Source organism: Haplochromis burtoni, unplaced genomic scaffold (assembly GCF_018398535.1).
Source record: "Haplochromis burtoni strain Fernald_Lab_line unplaced genomic scaffold, NCSU_Asbu1 Contig_23, whole genome shotgun sequence".
In the NCBI taxonomy this organism is placed as follows: Eukaryota; Metazoa; Chordata; class Actinopteri; order Cichliformes; family Cichlidae; genus Haplochromis; species Haplochromis burtoni.
This window is the reverse complement of record NW_024582384.1, coordinates 2,775,468-2,792,093: the sequence shown is the minus strand read 5'-3', so window position 1 is coordinate 2,792,093 and position 16,626 is coordinate 2,775,468. Positions and strand designations below refer to the sequence as shown.

The 16,626-nt window shown below is 39.7% G+C and overlaps 1 protein-coding gene across 2 annotated transcripts; it reads right to left on the bottom strand.

Annotated features, from left to right (window-relative positions):
- Nucleotides 1-690: 690 nt before the first annotated feature.
- On the bottom strand, nt 691-6,696 carry zgc:63972 (protein CutA homolog). 2 transcript variants are annotated; one of them, XM_005917218.3, is made up of 6 exons: nt 6,168-6,577; nt 5,478-5,626; nt 4,433-4,492; nt 3,632-3,677; nt 3,488-3,537; nt 694-3,010 (listed from the first exon to the last, which is right to left on the bottom strand). In XM_005917218.3, the coding sequence occupies exons 1-6, from the start codon at nt 6,240-6,242 to the stop codon at nt 2,908-2,910; spliced, it is 483 nt and encodes a 160-aa protein (XP_005917280.1). In that variant the 5' UTR covers nt 6,243-6,577; the 3' UTR covers nt 694-2,907. The 2 variants fall into 2 exon arrangements, with proteins under 2 accessions (XP_042074727.1, XP_005917280.1); XM_042218793.1 differs by lacking the exon at nt 4,433-4,492 and having other exon boundaries at nt 691-3,010; nt 6,168-6,696.
- Between the last annotated feature and the right edge of the window lie 9,930 nt (nt 6,697-16,626).

The window sequence follows — 16,626 nt, the reverse complement described above, 5'->3', positions numbered from 1 at the left end:
CTTGTTGTCTCTGCATGTGTGCTATCCTCAGTTTATTGAATTTCTCAGCGGGAGCGTCATGTTAGAAGCGTCTGTTTCTTACAGATTACTTTTAATTATCATGTTCTGAGCTCTGCATCCAATGGAGAACTTAATCAAGCACAGGAAGGAAAAACAGCCAGCCATATGTCTCTGTGTTGACACAATTTATGACAATATTCGTGCAAGGATATAAATGGTGCTTCTTCAGTTGTCAATTAGTTAAAGGATAACTCTTAATAGTCACATGTATTAAATATTAATAGCAGAGATTTTATAGTGTCTCAGTACATTATAATAATAATGATATCATTACGTGGGACAGCTATATTAAACACTTTGTTGAATGTGTCTTATAATGAGCACACTGTGCAAGAGGGCTCATTATTGAACTTTATGTCAAAATACTTAAAGTAGCACTGACTAATACTGGGGCCAGACTCTTTAACTAATAAGAATTACACTGACTGGAAATGAATAGATTATATTTGAGCTCTATCACTGCAAAAACTACAGGCATTCATTCAGTATGACTCACATGTGATTGTTTAAGAATGACGTCGAGTCTGTTTGTGTATTAAAACACTGCCATCTAGTGAACATTTAATCAAACTGCATGATAATTATTATTTTTTGTCACAACGTGAACTGCAGTTTATATTTTATATAGCATCTTTTGTCATTGCACAACCATATTTACCAGCCAAGGCAAACACTGTATACACATGCATAAGTATGAATGTGGCTTACTAAAAAACATGGGATGTATACCTATGCATTGGTGTGGGTGTAATTACAGTTGAACAAGAGGAAATTCATTGAATTAACAGCCACACTTGCACACTACCACCAAATGGCCTAAACTCTGGACCTGACAGGCAGGATTATTTTGGCTCCACAGACACAACACCAAACTAAACCATGTCTGCAGTTCCTTTGTTGAGGCCTCATGCCGGAAACACTTTATGCACACTCAGGCTTAGTGCATACTTCGGTTTAATGAGTAAGCTTGCACGGCTGACAAATTTTTGCAAAAGTGCAAATGTGGGGTGGTACACCTATCAGATTTGCTAAAATTACCTGGTTTTGAAATTGAATGAAGTTAAATTTTAATAGTATCTGAAAGGTTACAGGCAGCATATTTGCTCATGTACACTTTGTAAAATTCATAAGGGCAACAAGACTCTTACCTGGTCTGTTCACATAATGTGCAAGTGCCGTTTATTAGAAAATTTGGACTCATCTATGAAGATCAAGGACAGATCAGCAGCAGTTCTTTCAGCTTTTAGAATTAGGAAGGAGTGCTAAAAGTGGAAAACTGATATAAAAATCAAATAGATGAACTTACCCATAGTAAGTTAGATAAAAAAGACATATTTTTATCTTTAGGTGAGGTTGTGCTAATTGGTAGTAGATGTTTTATTAACACAGGCAGAGCTAATCTGGGACACTTATGCAACAAGTAGGCGTGCTGTTCTTTGTTGTGTTTCAGTTCACACTAATAAAGGATGTGCGCATGTGGACAAGTGTTACTCTAGAGCCTGACAGATAATCTATAAACTGTGGGTACACACAGATTGCTCTGATACCCTGTCTTGCTGCATGCACAGATTTCTCAGTGTGCCTATGCTTTTGGGAAGGGCTTTAAAAATACATAACTCATAACAATAAATATATTATAGGGTAATATTTCACCGTGGGCCATGGTATGTTATCTAGGTGACAGTGATTTACTAATTACTTTGGTACTGAGCTGTTTAAACATTTCTTAATGCACATAAATTACATTAAGTTAAGAAATAGGTTATTAAACCTGTATTTTACCATTATTTCATTATACACAGCATATGTATGGATGACAGGTATGGAAATATCGGAGAGAAAAGGTTTGTCCTCGAGCGGAAAAAATAATTCAAGAGATACAGCGGAATAGTATAAAATATAGATGCATTTATTACAGACGAGAGATGAGCCAATAGGTTTACAGCAAGTGTGAAGTTTAACCTTGCATAGAGGGTTTTCTTTATGCATTCACCCAAAATAGGGTGAAACTCAGTGGCCTTCTACATTATTGACATTCAGCTGGTCTCTCCTTGAAGCCTTTTGCAGATGCAAAATAGAAAAAATTGGGTCTAACAAAATACAGGGGTCAACTCAAAAACTCTCTAAAAGTTGAGACAAATTATGTAAATGCACACAGGCTACATTCCAGTGTGTTTAATTCCTGGCCCTACTGGACTGGTGGGCATAAAGAGAAGTGCTGCAGACTGTGGTTCCATAAAATTCACTTTTTTTTTCACTTCCTATATGACAATAGCAGTAAAGCATATACGCCATGTACATATACCATGTAGGTGAGTTAAGGCAAAGTGGAAATAAGGGGCAATATGACTGTACTTTTTATGACTTTTATCACATTATAGGTCTTGATTATTGATTATTATTGTTATTTCATATTATTATTATTACATCTTGGTTATGTGACTTGCCACATACTATACTCAAAAAGTCTTTTTTTGTTTTTTTAAACTGGAGAGAATGATCTGGTAACATACCATAAAAAAGAACTGATATGCTTAAAAGCACCATAAGAGTTCTTGTCCATTTCCTTACAACAGATTACCTGAGTGGAACTTTGACTCTTTCATGTAATTTTTTTTCTTTTTACAAGCAGTGTTTGAAATCCAATCTCTGCAGTACACTTCCGGTTAAGAAGGTCAGGCCAACAAAACTTCCTTGTATTAAACGTTAATGCTACAGAGCACTTCCTGAACTTTTAAAACTCTCCAAATCCTGGAAAAAAAAAGTTAAGAGCAACAAACACACATGGCTCAGTTTCCTTGTTTGACGGCAGTCCTCGCTGAGATTAGCTTTGGCCTTAACGAAATATCAGTCATCTGGAATGGCTTCGTCCATCCATTTCATGTACGCCAAGCTGCCGTCATCTACTGCAAGACTGAGGACTTCTGGGTTCCCGTAGGGATGTATAGACCTAAAGGCACGCAAAGAACGTGTTCGTGTAAACTCAAATCTGTATAAAGTGGTTCTTGATTCAATTTCTTCCCATCACCTAGGACTAAAAGCACTGCAGTGCTTTAAAAGCCTCACAATGCTGACAGTACACTGAAGATGTGTCCATATATTGGAATTATGCAGTGTTTTTAACGCTCTAATACTGAATAGCCCGAAAACGTGAATTGTCATGTAGAATGAGCCAATCTCTAATTATAAATAGTGTGAAATATTGATGCAGAATTGCAGAAGCTGACAAGACAAACCTCATTATGTATTACTTCTAGTTTTTTGTCCAAACATGAAAGTATCAGTGTTTGAATGTGAATGTTTGAACTGAAAATAATGTTCAGACTGAAGCCACGAACCTGGCTTTTTTCTCCCTTTAATAACTCTTCTTCACAGAGCACAAGCCACAGTGTCCAGTGTGAGTTTGACAACGTGACAAGCCTCTTACCTCACGTAGTCCACCACCTTCTGGATCCTGGAAGTCTTTGTTTTCACCAGCTGCAACAACAAACACATCTCATCTCACCAGTCTTGTATTTCGACATGCCCGAGTGCATGCTGATCACAGAAGGAATTGTCTCCGAGAGCTTACCATCAGGATTTCATTTGCATCCTGGATTTCTCCTTTCCAATAGAACCTAAAATGACAGAAAGTATTGGAACTGAAGCACTGCAGGGCTACTGACCGGAAAGTACAAGCAGACAAATGGAGCCTTCAAATTTAACAAAATAAGAGCTTTCATGCAAAGAACTAATAATAGTTTATTACACCCTACAGTGGCTGTCGGACTGTTCTTGATATGCTCCTGTGGTGTCAGGTGCAAAACCCCCTCTTTGTTTAAAAAGTGGTTTTAAAGCACGGGAATGTCAACAAGTTTTATGCTGACATTTAAGATACGAAGATAACCGAAAGCTCACGGCATACCTGCAATAACACACCACGCCAAGTCCAAGCCAAACCTGTATTTTCACCTCTATTTTGTAAACAGGTGTTAACACTGACATTTCTATTCAGTTACTCTTATTTGTCCAAAGTTCAGCTTCCTCCCCCCGCCCCCAACCTAATCGCCCCCCCACCCCCCGCCTTTGTGCTGTTATGCATTGACAGGAAAGCTAATCCATGCATGCAAAAACATGCCTACTTTGAAGGCTAACTGCCATTCAAGTTTCCAGTAGCCTTCCAATAAGGCTAAACAAATAAATTCAGGTGAAGCCCATTTGCTTTGTGGTTTGTGAAGAAAACAGCTTCCCCTTTGTGAACAAAGAAGCATGTGCATTCATTGTATTTATGAGCGCATACATGTGATGGACACGGTAACTAACGGGAGCTTTTGTGATTGTGTGCAGCCTGGGTAGAGAGGCATTTCAAAAATGGAGGTCAGGTGTAATTTACATTGTGGAGGTCTTGGAGAGAATGTTAACGCTGGCCGCCAACCGCCTTTCCATGATTGCCCTGGAAGAAAAAAACGAAAGAGAGAATGGCGAGAACGGTTGGATGTATTGGTGGAAATGAAATGAAGGGGGCTAAGAGGGAAAAGAGAAAAAAAATCAAACACAAGCCAACAGCTGTTTGTCTATTAAAACTGGGCCCTTCATTGTCAAGACTCACGAAGCAAGCTGAAGGGGAAGGACATCTGATGGGAATTCAAGAAAAGAAAAAAAGACGGTAAACTAAATTTTATTACCACCTTTGCATTGCCCCCCTTCCCTGAGCGAGGAGCTGTGAAGGAGGTGATTTACATATATGGAAAGCGCACTGTGGCTATTTTCCTTGACACGTGGTTAATAGATGGAATCTCATCTGCATGCAGCTAAAATGCCAACAAAGGGAGATGAGAGTGGAAACACAGTGCTCTGTTGCACTTGTTGGTTTGACAGAATTGTATCTCTTCTCCGAGCAGAAAAGGCAAACTTATGTCAGGGGAAATCACTTCAGTCACTTCAAATCTTTCACAAACCACAAGTTACACGCCAAAAAGGAGATGAGCATCAATACTCAGTTATTTTCTTTTTTTTACAATTAGAAAAGTATTTTTTTTAAATCAGATTGGAAAGGCTCTGTTTAATAAATGTGAAGCTATTTGGAACTTCTTGTTGCCTGGCAGCAAATGAAACTTTTGTTGTTGCACAGTTTTATAAAAACTAAACAAAACTAATAATTAAACAAGAAAATGTGAGCAAAAGTGCTAATTAATAAGTGTTAGAGGTGTTTCCAATTTCTTAGCTAACTGGCTGCTGGCACTTTTATAATTACTGCGCACGCCAAACAAGGGTGATAATAATGTTTTCAGCTGAACAAGAAAAGGCATAAATATTCTTTCACTTTGTGGAAACACTGAAAAAAACAAACAAACGGTGTATGACACCTTAGGAGACTGCAAAATGCAATGCAAGTGTTTAAAAAAAAAAAAAAAAAAAAAAAAAAAAAAGCACCATACCTGCCAACGTCCTTTGCTGTTTGCTCATTGGGAGTGTTGATGACAAGGACAGAGTAGTGCCCTGGTACATAGCTCCCTGTGCATACAGAATGAAGCTGGACCCCAATGGACCACAGCCCGGGGAACAGGCACGCCAGCAGGATCAAGAACTAGAAGGGGATTTGTGAGTGCAATAGGACAGGGCTGTCAAATGCTGACATCTCAAGACACTGCAAGAGCTGGGTAATGTTTATAAAGCCTGTCTATAATTATTATCACATTTAGATGTCAAACTTCTTTTTTTCCCTCTTTTTTTATGCTGGGATGAAGGAAACTTATAACTCAATTTAATTATCCACTGGCCTCTGTAGGGATTGCCATGTTTGGATTGGATTCAGTATTTATCCTCTTATTATTTGGCACTGTCTGTCACAGATAAATTAGTATTGGACTTGGCTTGGATACAGTGACCAATTTATAAGCTGCCCTACTTCTCCGTATAGCGCTGCTTCACAGCCCGGCACAGATGCACGTAAAATCCTCCACCTCCCCCCAAACAAGTCATTGTAAAGCAGGCAGTTTTTTTTTATTATAATTTTAAATTAGCGGCCAACATTAAAGCACCAGCTGTCACCAGGGCAAGTCACAACTTTTACGAGACTTTTTCGAAAACAGAAACGTTCATGTAATTCCACAAAAACAGTATCTCACCAAACACGACACAAGCAGTACGGAGCGAAAGCTCAAGACGACCTCTTTATAGCATCGCTGGAAGAGCCACTCCATCCTGCGGGCTCTGACTAATATCCTCCTCCGGAGACCGGCCAGTTTAGACAGTGCAGGGGGGGACTAACTGTGCTGAACTTCGCCCATTTAAACCGCTAACACTTTCACTCGTTGTAACTAGTGTTACGACATTATTTTTTAGAACTTTTTCAGTCCTGTTTAATACGAGTTTAGTGAGTGAAAACACGCTAAATACTTGCTAACGTTAAATAAGAAGCGTATACAGTAAAGTTGACAGGTAGGTTGAATGGAGAAATACAGTGACGAATCTCTGCCCCTTTCCATTGGTTGCCTATGACTTCCTGCCACGCCGGCGACCAATAAAATTGCTAGTTCACGTCCAGTGCGCTGCCTCCGGGCCTGGAGCATAATCGGCTTTATCTTGCTAGATAAACACGTCTCCCATGGATTTTACTTAAAACACTATGATAAATCCATAAATCTTTACTTTAATTTATTTCAAGCTGAAATAGAAAAATAAAGTCCTTTTATCAGAAGACCTTTTTTCTTATTTAATCTCCTATAATGCCCTCTTATCCACAACCCCCGAAAATATATGACGTTTTATATACATCAAGCTTATAGGCTTGTTTTTATATTACCCTATCCATTTTGGGACATATTGACTTAGTTTACTATTTATTTGTCAGGCACCATGCACAAAATCACTGATCTCGCAGGACAAAAGATGACTTGTTAAAATAAAAGTACATATTCAAGATGTGTAACAAAGTCAACTATGCACAAGTATTCAAAAACAAAACAAAACAAAAACAAAAAAACCTCCAAAAAACAATCACCCACAAAGTCTGCAGAGCTGTGAAAAACCTGTTCTATTACTTCCTGATTTCATAGTTGTTGTTCTTTAGTCCCACTTGTACCTTTCAGCTCATCAAACAAATCTGAATGTTAAGATATAATGAGTTTATAAGTGCAGTTTTTAAAATTATTATTTCATGTATTAGGGGAAAACCTACCTTACCTTTGCGTGGAAAAAATACCCCCCTTTATTGTCTAAAGGCCAAGAAAAATGCCCCGCACATTTACTTTCCCAAGTGGAGCTTTACGCCTTTTGCTATGACTTGATAGTCATAGTTTATTAGATTTTTATTAGGGTTTTTTTTTTTTTTTAGTTATTATAATCATTACAGACAAAACTGGGGACTGGAAAGAGTAAGAAAAGGGAAAGAAACATTTAGAAAGAAAGTTAACAGAAGGAGAGGGAGAGAAAAATAGAGAAGAGGGATAGAGAGAGGAAAGACTGAAAATCTGAATCACCAACTGCTGAAAAGAAAACAGCAAACAAAAACAAAACAATAACAACACAGCAGGGAAACCACAGCAACAAACAACATATGCAAAAGGAACAGTGAGTAATAAATATATTGAATGTTACTGAGCAGCACACAGTACCAGGATTACATGATATGTTTAGAGGCAGCAGCCTCTAAAGAGCGCCTGTGCATACCTGTTTGTACATCTGTTTGCACACCTGTGTGCTTGTATTCATAGGATTTTTTCATGTAAATGTATAATAGTGAGTGTAGGGAGCTAGATATGGCTCCCAGACATCCAGAGGCACGAGAGCCCAAGGAGGATCATTGCAGGGACAATTGTGCCACCCACCAAGAGCTGAGGGGTACCTTCTGCACCCAGCAGCCATGGTGTAGAAGACACAGGGGCTGCAGCCCCGAACCCGCAGCCTGCCACAATCTCAAGAAACTCAAATCATTGACCGCTATTGGTCTGGACAGGGTTATAAAGCTATTTCTATGGCGTTGGGACTCCAGTGAACCGTGGTGAAAGTCATTATTCACAAATCTTAGAACAGTGGCGAAACTTCCCAGGAGTGGCTGGCATATTAAAATCACTCCAGAGTTCCAAGATGAAAACCTCTGCTGACCAAAAAGAAGACAAAGGCTCATCTCACGTTTGCCAAAAAAATCTTGATAATCCCCAGGACTTTTGGGAAAATATCCTGTGGACTAAAGATTTCTGCTTTGTTAGCTAGGCTACCTGCTGTAATTAATGAAAAAATAATGGCTAAAATGATGGTTTTGGAGTGACCTTGTCAGACTGAAATCCAATTGAGATTCTTTAGCAGGACCTTAAACAGATCGTTCATGCTCAAAAAGCCTCCATTGTAGCTGGATAAAAACCATTCTGCAAGTAGGAATTGGCCAGAGTTCCTCCACAGCGAAAGCCTCATTGCCAGATATCGCAAATACTTGATTGCAGTTCTTGCTGCTAAGGGTGGCACAACCAGTCATTAGGTTTAGGAGACAATTACTTTTTCGACACAGAGCCGAGTAAGGTTTGCATAGCTTTTTCTTCTTAATAAATGAAATGATCATTTAAAAACTGCATTTTGTATTGACTCACTTTATCTCTGTGTAATATTAAAGTAGTTTGTTAATTAGTGTGACAAATATGCAAAAAACAAACAAGCAGATTTTCGTAGCATTGTATAAACATCCTTACTGAGCATCAACTATCCTGGCATAGTGTTGAGAAAAGATAAAAAAAAAGTAAGGATCTTTACATGACAACTCTGTCATTCAGTTTGTTTTCTGATTAAGCCCTTGCCTTGTATTATCTTGTAAAATATGATACATTTTGCAACATATTTTGCATCATAAACTGTGCAATAATATGTCATGTAAAGTTGTTGACTATACCTTGATTTGTGGCAACACTGAAATGCTGCTCGAACAAATATCACTGTGAGTGCTTTTCATAAACAAAACTGTTAAAGACATATCATGAAAGTGCTGCGTGATTGTCTGAAGAAGGCTCTTTAAGTTCTCGGCTACAGTAGAAAAGTGATCTATAAGTACCAGCATATTTACTGTTTACCTTAAACTGCTCTGTTTAGGTTCTCTACATTATCACCTGCCAATGGTGCAAACTGAACATTTGGTTGCCATAGTGCTTTTCTACATGCATGTGGTTAAAAAAGGTCAGACGAGGTTAAATCTTCAGCAACACTTGCAGCATAAAGAACAACTTTCCTCCTCGACTGACGCATTTCGGCTTATCATCGCAGACCATATGATGACTCTGAATCCTGTCAAGCATTAAAGATTTTCTCTATACTGCAAGTGCTGCTACAGCTTAACCTCTTCAGAGTTTTTTTTTCATGCACCTTGAAAGGAGATGAAGTTCTGCCAAAAAACCTCTACTAACAAAAAACAAAACAAAAAACACAACCAAGAAATATCTTGGTTCCTATTCCTAATACCTAGAAGTTTTACGGCTGATTTAAAAATAAAATCAATATGACAACAAACTGTCCACATATAATATTAATAAGGCAGTAAAAAACAATAAAACCATCAGCATCACACCTCTAAACAACCCCCTGCACTCAACTTTAAAGAATCGAAACCAGTGCTCAGATGTTAAAATGCCAAAGACACCTTTAAGGCAAATACTTTTTCTTTTTTTGGATAGAAGGTATAGAAGGATAGAAAATGCAGTAGTCAGCCACAGGTTGGGTTTGGACCCAGGCCACTGTGTTCCAGCCACGGGATTGTGTTTGTGGAGCTAAACGAGCACCAACAAATGCTTTTTAATGTATAAAGTATACCAGCAGCCTGACAGTCCGTTGCGTTCAGTGGCATGTGGTGATAAACAACACATTTATTTCACATTGCACATTTTCATCTTCTTAGAAAATAATCAGTACTTACAAAACACAGACACAAACAAAAATGCTGTGCCAAAGAAATCCTAATCTTACATTTTTGTGACTCACTCACACGCAGACACGCAGACGGGGATACGGGTACCGCGCGGCTTCACAGAATATGCGAGTGAGCAACGCCTCACATAACATATGCAGAAAACAAGGGGGGAAAAAAAACTTCAGTTGGCATGTGAAACTGCCAAGTCTGGTGGAAACAGTTTATAAATAGAAAAAACAGAAAGGAAATTACGTCTGCATGACACTAAATTTGTCTGCGGGGCATAAATTTAATATTAGGCCCTGACAAGATGCCGCTGATACAAATCAGTAAAAAGATTTATATACTTTTTTTCCCAAAAAAAGAAAAAGAGAAAAAGAAGCAGTTTTGTACAGGATGCCCACATGGGGGAGTTGTGGATTCATGCATCTACAGGGTCCTTGTCGCCTCCTCTACTTCCACTGTGAATAAATCAAATGCAGAGCGCTCATTTAGCTTGTATAAAACTCTCGACCAAAATGAAATGTAAATGTTCCAACACATGACTCATCTCATTCCCACCCCAGCTTTTTTTTTCTTTGACCTCTCCCACTGCTGGCTTGTGTATTTTGTTTTGCTCATCCCCGCCACTCCACCCAACCCTTTCAATTCCTCCATCGGACAAGCACAGATCAGAGCTTGAACAGCAGGGGGCGCCACAAGAGACAACGCCTCAGAACAAACCAATTTATTTCCCCGAAGCTCACGCAGGCTTCATTTGAGAGCCCATGAGAGAGCTCCAATAGAGCCACTTAAGCCACTGTTCCCCAACATGAATGAAAGAAAGCAACCAAAATAGAGCGAGATAGAGGAAGAAAGCTGAGGAGCTGGCCGAAGAGGCGTTTGATCTGCTTGTTCTAGGGCGTCACTCAAAGCCCTCCCCCCGGAGAAGCGTAGAGGCCTATTTGTCCCTTAGAAGTCTAATGTGAAAAATAAGATACATTTTTATTTCTGTCCGTGCTTCTTGACTGTTTGTATGTAATGAGGCCACAAGGTCCACGGTACAAGAGCGAAGAGAGGGGGGGAAAAAGAAGGAGGAAAAAAAAGCACAGAAGGACGTGGCAACGGGTGCCATTTCTAATTTGCCATTAAACTGAATCGCTGAAAGAAAACAAATTATAGCCACAAGAACTGGAGAGTTTAGGAGAGAGAGAGAACAGATAACTCTGTGTGAACAAGGAAACAGGGGTTACGGAAAATGAAAACTACAGAGCTACAGTTCCAAGAATTCTGCAGCCTGTGTCTGCTGTTGTCTTCTTCCCTGTGTGGCAGTGCCATTACAGCATTGATTGAGGGTGGGAGGGGGTAGAGGTAGGGAACAGGCAGACAAAGAAACTGGACACACTACTGGACACTCAAAGGTCAGATAGGTCCTAATTGTTGGACTTTCTAGGCTGTGATTACCTAGGCTGGTCCTCCCAAAGAGGTTAATTAAAGAAGTCACAGGGGCTGGAGCAGGGAAGTGTCTCTATCACTGCTGCAAACCCCGGAGACCCCTCCATCCTCTCAGAGAGACATGGCTATCCGTCACAGCTGATTTCTGGGCTGCCTTGGCTCCTGCTGGTTCTACAGAAATCCCAGAGTGGCTGAAAACACAGGAGTGCATAGCGGCGCCACAACACTGACAAGCAGCAAAAAAGAAAAAAAAAAAAGAAAAAAGAAGACATCCCCTGCTGAAGTCCCTCAGGTAATGAAACCCATCCTCTCTCAAGGATCAGAAAAACACCATATCTTGTCATCTTTTGCCTATTCTCTCCCTTCTCTTTTGCCCCCTATGTCACAACCGGTGCAACACACAAAGCCCATTCCTCAGAAAACTGAACTGTCACATTATATATTTCTTCTGCACTTGTCAAAAATCTTGCAAAAAGAAAACCCAAAGCTTTTTTAGGTTTTTTATTTTATTATATATCTGTAGAGCAACATAGCCACATTTTTCCAGATCCAGAGCCTGAATTTAAGCTCGGTGCTTTTCAGTGAGCAGAATGAAGGGAAGATTAAAAAAATAGAAGAGACAAGAGAGAGATGTGCAGCAGTTTTGCTTCTTTTGGTTTGAGAGAGGACAAAGTGCCCTGGAGCAGTTTTACAGGGAAAAAAAAGAAAAGTTAAACAATATAATTCTGTTCTTGCAGAGTTCACCTGCAGTGACGGCGACGGGCTTAAATCACATCACTCTCGTTTGGTCGACAGGGTGAAACCTTTCTTGAGAGCAGGCGGCCACCTCCGCCACAGAAAGACCCGGGCTTCCTTATTACACTTTCTTCACCGAGCCGTCTGCAGCATAACCGTTCCTTGTGCTGACGCAGGTAGAATGAGCTCATTCCCCCTCTCCATTCACAGGCTGAGTGCACCAAAATTCAGAGAAGGGAGAAGGCATAATAAGTTCAGGCTCCAAGTTAGTGTAGCTGCAGGCAATAACATGTGGACTTAAAGGGCTGTGTGCATGTGTGAAAGGAGGCTACAACTGCAACAGAAAAAAGAGGAAAAACCTAGTTCACTAATCCTTAAGTGTACTTTAAATATTTTTCCACGGTGGTCGCAGTGATTGATGATATCTGAATTTGAAATCATGAATCTAAAATCTATAATGATTTTGGTGGGGATTTTGAAACAGGGGTTTATACTTCTCGTGTCTCCAACACTGCACATAATAAGTATTTCCTGTAAAAAATGTTTAAAGGTTCCTGTCTGCAAAATATCTGCCTGCAAAGGCAAGGTCACTTGGAAAAAAACATGCTGCTTAAAAAAAAAAGAAAAAATCAATACACTCATTGACGCACCATCCAGTGCAGATCTAACTTTGAGCTTTGTGTGTAGTCAAGCTGGAAGTGCATGTGTGTGAGAGAGACGTTATGTTATGGAAATGCTGGAATCACCATAAAAAGGGCAGCCAGAGGCATGCTTAGGGCAACCTTTTAGAGACCGTAATCAGCCTGCCAACTGCCTTTGCTCCTATTTACCCTATTTATGAGTCACCTCTAAACCTGCAACCACTTCATCTAATCTCCCCGCCTCCGTCTTCATCCTCTCTGCAAAGAAAGCAGCAGTTCCACTCCTGGATAAAGTTTTTTCCACAACAGCTTTGTTTAGCTCAGCCTATTATTCAGACCTTCACTGCTAGTCAGCTGATAACCTCCAAGTGCTGTGAGCAATTAAGAAGACTTTGCCTCTACTGTATAGAGTCAGGAAGGAAAAGAGCCCTTTTGAGCCAGAGGAGAAATAGAGCAGTTAAGGCCAGGAGAGAACCAGGAGGAAAATGGGAACAGAGAATAAAGAGATAAGTGGGTGAAGGGATGGACAGAGGACCATTTTGTGGTCATTCAAAAGGAAATCGATGCTAATGAATGGGTTGGTTCAAGCTTTGTGGTGATAAGGAAATGACCAGCTAAAGAGGATGCTGCAGAGTGTGTGTGTGAGTATCTGTGTGTGACCAGAAACCAATAAGGATGTTTGGCATCAAGGAAGAACAACAGCAGTGTTGCAAAGTACAGCAAACACAGGTGTCCAGACCCATTAGGAAGCAGTCTAAACTAAAGGCCCGGTCAATATCTAGAGTGTTGCATTGATTAAGTGACTTTGACTGGTTTGCTGTGGTTGAAATGTTTCAGCTGATGCAGATTATTATTCGTTTCCGATAAAAACATAACACTGGTGCTGTATTGATTGAGCTTCAAAAGTCCTTTTCATATTGTAGACCATTCTATACATTCTATGTTAGAAACAAACCTGGAAGATATTGACTTAGATGATATATGTTTAATGTGCTGAAGTCTCATCTGGAAGAAGGAAAGCAGTATATGGAATTAAACAATAATTCTACAGTGTTACTTTTGGTGTACCACAAGGATCTATTTTAGGTCCTTTACTTTTTCTATGTATATTAATATATCTCAGGCTGTTTCTTGTTTCTTTTCTTTATGCAGATGATTCTACTCTAATAGTTACTGGAACAAAACTCTTAAGGATGTTGAATTTAAATCGTCTCCAGAATGTGTTAGGAATTGGCTCAAAAAAAGCTAAAAAAAGCTAAAAAAAAAAAAAAAAAAAGAAGCTTTCGTAACATAACTTTTGATAATAACAATAGAGCAATAATAAATATGTCATATGTTATTTCAAGGGCAAAACCACAAAACTTAGATGCAGTGCTACAAAACTTAAAAATATAGTATAATAAATATTCCATCCAAGTATATGTTTACAGTTAAGATGTAAAGAATTACTTAGCAAATTGAGGAATGTGGCTAATTTACCTTGCTGTTGCTTGGCATGTTTTCTTATCAAAAAATGTTTCAGAAAAAGGTCCAAAAATGGATCTTTATGATTACTTTTAAGTGCTCCTTATCCTGGGAGTATCATGGTCTAAATAGTTCTAAACGTGTCTGTGATATTTTGTTGGTTTGTGATGTGTATTGGAATGAAACAAAATGAATAAATCAACCATTCAACCAATAAAATAAAATAAATATGAACTCATACCAGAGTTAGAATTGAAAAAGCCAAACAAAACATGTTTGGAAAAGCCTTAGTTTTATGTCAACTTTCACACTTCTTAGTCTCATCCAACATGGACAGATTGTACTTAAAAAAAAAAAAGAAAGAATAAAAAAGAAAAAGCTTCGGTTTGCTCTGCCTCTCAAAATCTGTTATGTTTTGTCATGTGGAACAATACACTGGATCTTTATCCAGCTGCAGCTTGTTCACAAACACCATCAAAGCTGCATCGTGAACATGAGAAACACCACACATTTATTTACCTTATAATAGGTTTGTTTGGCTCAACGAGATTCCCGTGGGGAGGATGACATGGCTACGATTTGCCAAGCTAGACTGAATCAGGTGCAGCTGCCGTGCTGGGGTGAGGTTGTTCTCCAGAAAGTGCTAATTAAAGTGGGAAGGTGTTTAAAAATGCTACAAATTAGCCGTGTCCCAGTGGTATCAAGAATTTTGCAGGTTGCACGAGAGGGGAAAAAAAAGAAAACGTTTCCTAATTCTGCCTATTTATCTGCGCGTATCTGTTGGCCTCACCACATTCACAGTGCTACGATGATTAGAGTTAGGCGGGTGGAGGTTTTGCAGGAGATAACAATGGAAGCAGGAGCGGCGGAGATCAAACGATTTTTATTTCTGTTGTAACTGGGAGAAGGGGGCTCCTTCGGTGTCTCTTGTGGGACTGCTGCTCCAGATTCTGATACCCATTTTCCCTTTGTTTTCTCTCTTGGCCCTTTGAAATATTTAGCGTGAATCTGTGACTAACACATACAGACATTAAGTGTGCGCTTGTGTATGTGCTTACACATCGTCTACGGTCGCTACTCTCCCTCCAGGCGTCAGACATCAACTGTGCCTCACAACATCTGGATGTGGACAGCCTTTCCCTCAGGACATACAAGAGCACTTCTCCATTTTAGCATAGCATCCTGGGAGACTGCTTCTCTCAGCCCACCCCTTGGCCTCTCATTCTATTTTACCACTGGAGGCTCCACTGAGGAATATTCCCTCAACAACATTTCATCTCCCATTCTTTATTTTCCATCTATCTTGCTCTTTTTTTGAAGCATTGCTACCACATCCTCCCCTCATGGCTTGGCCTGCCTCTCTAGAGTCTTCACCAAACAGCCACTAACAGTGTGACCTCATAGTTGACCTGTTTAAAAGGTGGCCATATTTACTGTTTGCAAAAACAGGTCAAACATGAGCTATTTGCAGGTCTTCAGTCTGGAGCATATAAAATATGACCTCCCACAAGAGCGGCACATCACAAGTCCACCATGCTGCTGTAGCTCAGCAGTCCCAGGCATGGCCTTTAACCTCAGCAGAGCGTAACCTCGACGGACCTCCCTGCAATCTGTACCACCTTGTTAGTGCACAGTCACCATCTGAGGCCTGTAGTATTAGGTATTCTAATGCATGTCTTGTTATCCATATAGATGAGAGAAGGAACAGAGCAACAGATGGCTGGGGAAAGTGGGAGTCACAAAAACAGAAATCATCCTCCAGAAATGGGAAGATCACATGCATCCTCTGCACACACCTAGAGACTCACACACGGACACACACGACACACTCCAGCACCAAATGTTTCACCACTTTCCAATTCTGCTCGATTCTTTGCAGCATCTTGGCGGTGATCCAGTCAGCCGATTGTGTGTAAAAGTTGCACAGGGGGCTGCCAGCTGAGATTTAATCTCTGCTCCCTCTCTCCACGAGCTTCCTGCTGGATCTGTTATCGCCACGTCTGAGAGATATTAAAGAGTATCAATAATATGGTTATTTCCCAGATAGGAATCTTCAGAAATTATGAGTGCTCCAACGCTATGCCCTGTAGGCTTTTAAACCACCAGAACATTTTATTAACTATTTGCAAACATGGCTAGCTTCCATCGCTGGAGGAATCCCACATCCAATTTCAAAAAAATTATCTTCTCATAAAAGACATTTGCAAAGGTAATTGGGGATTTATTTATAAATGCAATGCCACTTGATTTGTTTAAGATTAGCAAGATGTGCATATATGTATACAGAAAAAACAATCTTGTCAGTTTATGGACCACGGCATTGCAAGCATTACCTGACATGTCTTTTTATAATTTAATAAATAAAACCAAACACATGCAAACACAAACGCGCAACAACTCTGCACTTACATTCTGTAGGAAAAC

Coding starts and splice junctions, on each gene's coding strand:
- zgc:63972 (XM_005917218.3), bottom strand. CDS start 6,242: ATGGAGTGGCTCTTCCAGCGATGCTATAAAGAGGTCGTCTTGAGCTTT. Junction 3,538..3,631: donor ATGCAAATGAAATCCTGATG/GTAAGCTCTCGG, acceptor TTGTTGTTGCAG/CTGGTGAAAACAAAGACTTC. Junction 3,011..3,487: donor AAGGTGGTGGACTACGTGAG/GTAAGAGGCTTG, acceptor GCGTGCCTTTAG/GTCTATACATCCCTACGGGA.